General features: G+C 60.8%; 1 protein-coding gene across 1 annotated transcript in view; it reads left to right on the top strand.

The window, feature by feature from the left end:
* Positions 1–3,662: 3,662 nt before the first annotated feature.
* GRAMD4 (GRAM domain containing 4) overlaps positions 3,663–8,301 on the top strand; it is a 101,042-nt gene continuing 96,403 nt past the window's right edge. The window contains exon 1 of the mRNA XM_012507680.2: positions 3,663–3,822. Coding sequence (XP_012363134.1) covers positions 3,794–3,822 — 29 coding nt within the window. The 5' untranslated portion in view covers positions 3,663–3,793. The remainder of the gene's footprint in view (positions 3,823–8,301) is intronic.

Here is an 8,301-nt window from a genome sequence, read left to right as displayed (position 1 = left end):
GTTCTGTGCATGCAGAGTGACAGCCTGGATACTACATGCTAAGGTACGAACCTTCCAGGTGCACCTGCTTGGTGCCAGGTCCCGTCTCAGAAGGTGACGGGGGGCTGGGATGTGAACTCGGGTTGGCCTGCCCCTGACACACCCCTGCTTCCCACTGACTTATTTCCATGCCTTTGTTTGGCCACAGAGAAACATAACAGGATGGCCTTGAGGAGCCAGTGGACAGTGCAGGGGCGTCAGACTATATAGAGACCCCTGCTTCCACTTGTCACCGGTTCCTCTCGAGTCCTGTCATCTTGCCCCCGATTCCCCTCAAGGCTCTGAGGCCGGGAGGCAGGGTCTGAGGGCCCCGCTAGCCCCTGGTGTGAGCAGGCTCCAAGCCTCCTTCCCAGGACACCCACCAAGCTCAGGGCTCTGCCGTGCCCACTCGGGGCAGCCCTGCCCTGCCATCCCTGTGTCTGGTTCTGCTTTGAGCAGAGGAGGGGGGAGCTGGCGGTGGCCTTGCCATCACCTGCTATGTGACCCTTAGGGTCTGGCGGCCACTCTGAGCCTGTGCCCTTGTATGAGTTTGCCAGGGCTGGTGTAACCAACACCACAGACAGGTGGCTTACACAACAGAGCTTCATTTCCTCATGCTTCCAGAGGTTGAAAGTCTGAGATCAATGCGTCTGCAGGGCTGGTTCCTCTTGAGGCCTCACTCCTGGGAGTGCAGATGCCGCCTTCTCTCCGTGTCCTCACGCGATCCCCCCTCTGTGTGTGTCCGTGTCCCCATCTCCTCCTCTTATGAGCACACATGCGCTGTTGGGTTAGGGCCCACTCTCAGGGCCTCATTTACCTTCATCGCCTCTTTAAGAACCCTGTCTCCAAATGCAGTCTCATTGGGAGGTATGGGAGTTAGGACTTCAACAGATGAATTTTTGGGGGGACACAATTCAGCCATAAACGCTGCTCTGTAAATGGGCTAATAGGATGGCTGTGAAGAGCCACGGAGCAGGGTGGTGGGCACCACGCAGTATCAAGTGTCCCCTTTGTGGGGTGTGTGGTCCATGCCTGTCCACCAGGCAGGGGCTCTGTCTGACTCTGCACTGCACCAGTTTTGCGCCCCTACCGAGCAGGGACTGGGCACCCAGCAAATGTCTGGAGGGTGGGCCGGATATGAGGGGCTAGGCATGCTGGGTGCCCTCGTCTGGTTTCCCTTTGGCTTCTGCCTGCTCACTTCTAATCCTGGCCGTTCACGAAATGAACATTCCTCGGGCGCTTGCTCTGCGTCGCGCTGTCTGCTGCAGCCCCTTTTCTGTTGGGGCACTGCCTGCCTCAGCCCCAGTGGTTCAGATGGCACTGCTGGTCACAGCACCCTGGCCTCTGCCCCTGCAGTCCCCTTGGTTCAAGCGTGACACATGACCAAGCAGGGCGATGAGAATCCTTCCAGGAGACTTGCTAGAGGGGTGTGGGGCAGGAGGGGGTCTCTCTTTGGGATCGCTGCTGTGAGGATGGAGGCTTTTTCTCCACAGGGAGAAGCAGAGAGGTTCAGAGATGAGAGGTGAGAAGCAGCAGGTGTCCTGCTGGCAGAGAGACTGCCACTGCTGCACCCGCACAAACAGGTTGCCTTTGGGGCTTGGCTGAGGTGAGTCATTTGTGTAGAAAATGACCCTGACAATGACACGTAGCCTGGCCAAGGTCTTGAGACGTGGGGACAGCAGCAAGGGACTCGCACAGGAAAGCTCTGGGCATTTGCTCCCAGGAGCAGCTCACCTGGGCTGTCGGGGAGAGTGGAGAGAGGAGACAGGAAGGAGCACAGTCAACAATGAAAACGATTAAAATGTGGTCACAGCGCTGAGGCAGGAGGTGCCCTAAGGGCCCCCGCCCTCCCCCAGAGCCTTGGCAGGTGGGTGTCCGGGTTCACTTCTGACCAGGCTGGCTCAGGAGGGCTTCCTGGAGTGGGCAGCTCTGGAGCTGAGCCTGGCAGGCTGGGTAGAGTTAGTGTAGGGCAGGTATCCCTGGGAGGATATAGCCAGAGCAGGGAGTGGGAGGCAGGAAAGTAGAGCTTGTGTTTGGGAAAAACAAATCCTGTTTCCCTGGAGGACAGAGATAAGGCAGGAAAGCCTGGAGGGTTTGGGCAGCGGGGAGGGGGAGCCAGAGAGGTCTGGCGGTCAGGCCTGGTGCTGGATGGGGGCTCTGGGCACAAATGTGAGTCATCTCCGCCATCCTGGGAAGAGACGGTCCTGCAGACAGCGCGCCATCGCACCCCATGCTGCCCGCGGAGGCACAGGACAGACGCCGCTGGGCAGCCCTTGTGGAAGCGCTGGATCCTTTACCCTGAAATCACTGGGTCCCCAGTTCTGCAGACAGGAACCTGAGCCTTGGAGAAGTACAGCTCACCTGAGTGCCTGCCTCTAACCCAGGTCCATCAGGGCTAGACCTGGAGGGGGATCAAAGAGAGGCCCTGAATCTTGCCACAGGGAGCTTCAGGTGCACTTGAGCTGGGGCCCTTGAGACAGAAGGAAGTGGGGAGGGCGGATCCAGGTCTGGAGTCTTTGGATTGAAAGGTTGGAGATGCCTGTGGGACTCCCAAGGTCGGTGAGTTGAGGGCATGGCACTGGGGCAGGCAAGAGCCACAGGAAGGGCGGGGCAGAGCACAGAGGACCCAGTCTGGGGAGGGAAAGGCAGAGAGGGCTGGGCAAAAACAGCCTCCAGGCCTTGTCTATTTTCTCCACTCTGGTTCTCTCCTCCACCCTCCCACCCCAACTCCCCCGCAACCATCCTCCTGGGTAAGACACTAAAGCGTGTCCCCTAAACCTAGGGTTCTGCAGGGTGATCCCCTCTGCTCCTTCACTGAGCAGTCTCCTGTGAGCTAGACAGCCTTAAAGCGGGGTGGTGGGTGGTTTCTTCTAGACGGTCCAGAACCCGGGGATAGGTGGGCTTAGAGTGGTTCCCCTCTACGGATGTCCTGCCCCGCAGGTAGTGCCTGGGGAGATGCAGGGGTGTGGGTGAGATTCAGAGAAAGGGTAGGCCCAGAGGTCCAGATCCTGGGGACAGACAGCACCCTGGGCACCTTGGGGTGGGCACGCCAGGTACTGCGCGAGTCTAGCGGGGTTCGTGCTGCGTCCCGTACAGCGCGGGCTGCAGGTCCAGCCCCGGCGTGGGGCCGCGTCCGGCGCCCCGCGAGGCGTTCGGGGAAAGGCATTTCTGCCCGGGACGCGGGTCTCCACCGGCAGCCCAGTCCCTGACCCATCTCTAGAAAGGCGGGCGGTCTCGCGGGGCCCGGGCGAGGCCACAGCAGCGAGCGTGCTCGTGCGCGGCTGAGCCCGTGGCGTCCGCCGTGGCAAGCGCGGGGACGGCGTGGCCGTGGCCCGCGGCGGCCGCGCGTGCGCGTGGGTGCGAGCGGCGGGTGCACACGTGGCCACCCAAACAAAGGCCGCGCCGCGTGACCGAGCTCGCGCACGCGGACCCGCCAGGGCAGGCGCGCCCCCGCGGACCCCGAGCTGGCCGTGGGGCGGGGGCGGGGCCCGGGTGGCGCGCGGGGCGCGTCCCCTTTAAGGCGCGGTCCCTTTAAGGCGCGGCCCCTTTAAGGTGCGGCGCGGGGCGGGGCAGCGGCTGCGCAACGGGGTCGGGGGCGCGCAGACTCCGCGTAGCCGGACGCGAGCGCGCGACCTGGCGCCGCCGCCGCCTCCGCGCTCGTGGCCGGGACCCGCGGGGCCGCCTCCTCCCGGCTCCCCGGCGCCGCTGGGCTCCCGGGCGGGCGGCAGGTGTAGCGCGGCCGGGCGGCCGGCGAGGGGGGCGCCGCGGCGGGTGGATGAGAGTTGGCCCCGATATCCGCTCAGGGTAAGCGGCGCGCGCGGACACCCACCCAACCCGACCTGGTTGCCCCGCGGACACGCTCCTTTCTGGGGCGGGCGGCCCGCGACCCGGCGCACTCGGCCGTGCTCTCCCCGCCGCCGCCGCCGCAGTCCGGGCCCGAGCCGGCGACCCTCCGAGCAGGGCCCTGCGCGGGCGCGCCCCGCACACGCCCCCGGGTCCCGCGCGTCACGGCTGCCCCCCGTGGGCACCGGCGGCCGCTGGTCCGGGTTTTGCCCGCCGGTGGGGGAGACGAGGACATCCCGGGGTTGCGGGGCCCGGACTGGGGTGGGGGTCGCCGGACCGGGTCACCGACGCTGGGCCACTGGAGGGGGACGGTATCGGCCCGGGCCCGCCAATGTCGTCCTGCCGATCCACTCCCGGCTGGGACGGGAGAGGAGGAGGGCGCCCCAACCCCTTGCTTCCCTACAGACGATCTCTCCAAAAAGTTGTGGGCGCTTGCCCCCTGCGTGCACCCCACTTTCTGCCCTGTCTCCTCTCCCTTTGTTCGGGATGTTGAGCTCATGGGGCTCTGCTGGGGCGGGCTGGCACCTTGGCTGTAGCCCAGGCCCGTGCGCCTGCCAGAACGTGGGGTTCAGTGTGGCAACCCCGGCCTGAGGCTCCACATGTCCAGAGCAGGACCTGCACCCTTGCCAGGCCCTGGACAAGGGAGAGAGGAGAGCCAGTTTGTCCGCAGCCGGGTGGGCTGGTGCCCCTGCCCTGTTGGCTGTGTGGCAGAAGGTGCAGCAGTGCCACGGGGCCAGGGACCTGAGTGTGACTCCCCCAGATCCAAGTCCACTTTTTCGGCTATTGCCAACCCTGCCTCTCCTGAGATAGGAAAGATTCGGTTTGGGGGAGACCTTCTGCAGGATGGGGTTCCCTTCTTGCCTGCCTTGTGTGGGTTAAGATGAAAATTCAGAGGTGTCTCTCCTACACGCCAAAAAGGAGGTGCCTGAGTCCCAGCCCAGTGCAGCCCTGCCTTGGGGCTGGGCCTGGGAGGGAGGTCAGGGTCAGGGCTCTGTTGCCTCAGAAGTCGAGGGCAGTGCTCGAGAGAGGAGTCTGGGACTTGCCTCCTTCACCCTCCTGCTCTGTGACCTTGGGCAAGGTAGTGAGCCTCCTGGGCCTCAGTTTCCTCACTAGCAAGTGGGCAGGGGCAGGTAAGAGGATCGAATGAGGTGATGTGGGCCTCCCTCAGCCTGGGCTTGCCCTGGGTTGGGGTTCAGAATGGGTTTAGGAGGTCAGTCATGGCCTCTGCCCTGGGCGCTGTGGCTGAGCCTGAAGTCTGAAGTCTGTCTTCCTGACTTTTGTGTCCCAGGCCCATTTGGGGATGCACAGTCTGGCCAGGGAGTATGTTCAGTTGCTGCCTCTGCCCCGTGCTGGGGTGAAACCACGTTCCCCTGTTGTTAGCTGGGACTCCCCAGATGAGTGACCTCAGTAACCCTGCCCCTCCTTCCTTCTGCACACCCTTCCGAAGACTCCTGCCTGGTCCAGGAAAGGGGCCCTGCCTGTCTTGCCTTCCTCCTGCCTTGGCAGCCGTGCGGACCCTTCTGCAGCACTTTGTGGTTCCGGGGCAGACCTCGAAGCCCCACAGTCCTCACCGTGCTGGGCTCACAGGGAGATGCAGCTTGGTCCTGGAGCCTGGGAAGTTGGGCACCTGGGGTCTCAGTGGGCCACCAGCCCTCTGCTCTGCTGCTCTTTCCTCTCAGCTGCCCCTGTGGCTGATGCGTGGAGTGCGGCTGTCCCAGCCATGCAGCCTGGGGGCAGGCGGGGCCTGTCCGGTGATGTCTGTCTTGCACTCTGGAGAGCACGGGAAAGTCTCAAAGTTGTGGTGGGTTTCCACATAGCCCTGGGAGGCTGTTTATTCTGGGTCTCCTGCTGAGGGAGGTGGAGGACCCTTCACTGGGAAAGAACCAGGTGGTCTCTCTCCAAACCACCGGCCCTCCAGGCCTTCCCCTTAGTACCCTCCTCTTATCTGTGGAGCCCGGCGCCGGCGTCAGGTGACCTTTGCTCTCCGCTCTCCCAGGCTTCACCGTCACCAACTAGAAAACGAAGGAGGAGAATCAGAGCCAGTTTTCCTGAATCACCATTTCTGCTGTAGAATAGAATAGAATAGAATAGTGGTTCAGGCTCAATGAAAACAAAGTGTTATTGGAGGCTAGTGAGCCTCTGCTGCCAGGGAGGGCTGCCAGCCTGAAGCCTGTTTTCTCTTTGGAGAGAGTATCAGAGCAATGTTAGAGATGTTACAGAAACAGCAGCACCCCACCTGACAGGGCCTGGTGACACCCCTGTTAGGGGAGAACCTGGGGCCCTGATAGTCCCATGGTGTGATCCGTGTTAGTGATTATGCCATCCGTGTGCCCCCTCCCCTCCCTGGGGGCCACATGAAGCCCCCTTCCAGCTCCCCATGTTTCTCTGTTTAGGTATTTCTCTCTGGTAGCCGAATCTACTGGGGTTTGTTTGGCATTGGGGTTCCAGTCCTGTCATGACGGGGCTGCGGTCAGGGGCTCATTTTAGGAGGCTGGCCCATCTCAGGGAGCTGGGGAGGCTTCCCCGTACGTGGGCTTCTGTGTGTCAGGTTTGGGGGCTCCTGTCTAGTGGCCATGGCGGGGACTTGGGTATTTACAGAGCTCCTGTTGGTGTGGGCGTGTGCTGGCTGGGAGGGAAGACACCAGGGACTGGCTGGGTGGCCTGGTCGCCCCCTGCCTGAGTTCCTGCCTCCTCCCCTGCAAGGCGGCCCAAGAGGCTGCTGCCTGGCCTCTTTAGGGGAAAGGAGACCGTCTCTGCAGAAAGCCCGGGGCAGCAGGGACAGTGTTGGGGTGTGTGGCAGAGCATCCCTGCTCCGACAAAAATTGACAGTGAATTGTGGGAGAGAAGCTGTGGCCGGGTTTAGTGAGTAACAGGCAGAAGGCAGAGGGTGCCGGGCGCCTCCGAGGCCAAGTGGACCAGTCACAGTGCTTTCAAAGGCCTCTGGTTTGGGCATCCCGCAGGCTGGCCTGGGGTCTCTTAGGCACCACGGTGGGTTTAGATCTGCCTTTTCTTTGGCTTTTGGTGGCACAGCAATGGTCCTGAAAAATGCTGCTTGTAAAGGAGGAAAAGTTCAAGTCCTCCACCGTCAGGTGTGGCTGGGGGTCTGGGAGGAGGCCTGGATCTCCCAAGGGGACAGTTATGTGAACAGAGTGTCACAGGCCTAACCCAGCCCAGCGGGTGGGGCCCAGGCCAGCCTGTCACCTGTTTGGAGCCTTTGGCTGCTGGGGAAATGTAATAGTTTAACTTGAGAACTTAAAGGCAGGTCACTCAGACTCTCTTAGAGACAGAGATGGCGCAAGAAAATGTGGGTTTCGCGGGGCGCGCTGGCTCACGCCTGTAATCCCAGCACTCTGGGAGGCCGAGGCGGGCGGATCACCTGAGGTCGGGAATTCGAGACCAGCCTGACCAACATGGAGAAATCCCCGCATCTACTAAAAATACAAAAAATTAGCCGGGCGTGTTGGCACATGTCTATCATCCCAGCTACTTGGGAGGCTGAGGCAGGAGAATCGCTTGAACCTGGAAGGCAGAGGTTGGGGTGAGCCGGGATCGCACCATTGCACTCCAGCCTGGGCAACAAGAGCGAAACTCCGTCTCAAAAAAAAAAAAAAAGAAAAAGAAAAAAGAAAATGCTTGTTTCCCTAATTGGAGAAAGCCCTGTTGTTTTGCCTTTGGTGCCTCAGCATGTGGCAGAGGCCTGGGCGGACACTTTGGGCTGGTAATTCGCCACTAATGACAGTGCTGTCTACAGGGCTACTGTTCCGATTGTTTGGCGTTTGAGTTATAACCTAGGGTTGTGATTATGTTTAAGCCCAGTGATTAAAGTCCCCTGTGGTTACACAGGAAAGGCGGGAAGTACCGGCCTATCAAAAACATTAATAATAGTAATAGAAATCACTCATTCTGCACAGCAGGCCTGCGCTGAGTGTTTTACACGAATTGTCTCAACAAAGTCCGCAGAGCATACTTCACCCCGTTTTACAGATGAGGAAACTGAGGCACCGGGAGGCAGTGCTGCTTGCCTAAGTCCCCAGTTCATTTCGGAGCAGAGCTGGGTTTTGCACGGGGGTCGCTTTGCCCCGACGGCTGTGCTCATAGACATTGCAGCCTTTCTGCCTTCCTGATGATCCTCTTCTAAGGGGGATTTTGTGAGAGAAATATCAGCAATAAACTTAAAGTCATGATGAGACTTCTCTCTTTGCTGTCAAACGTGCAGTAAATAGCAAGATTTGGACAGCATGTCCTGCTCGGGGCCAGACAGCCCTCTAAGCATGATACACGATTTATTTTCTAACAACTGGAGGTAGGTGCTCTTGTTAGCTGCATTTCACACAGGAGGAAGCCCTGACACAGGGCCGTTCAGCAACTTGCCCAGGGCCACAGGTTGCTGCGTGGTAGAGGTGGGTTTGGGCCGATGGGCTGTGCTTCTAACCTAAGCGC

The sequence above is a fragment of the Nomascus leucogenys genome, chromosome 7b (assembly GCF_006542625.1).
Source record: "Nomascus leucogenys isolate Asia chromosome 7b, Asia_NLE_v1, whole genome shotgun sequence".
Taxonomy (NCBI): Eukaryota; Metazoa; Chordata; class Mammalia; order Primates; family Hylobatidae; genus Nomascus; species Nomascus leucogenys.
The sequence above is the reverse complement of the archived record's forward strand: the minus strand, read 5'-3'. Positions and strand labels throughout refer to the sequence as shown.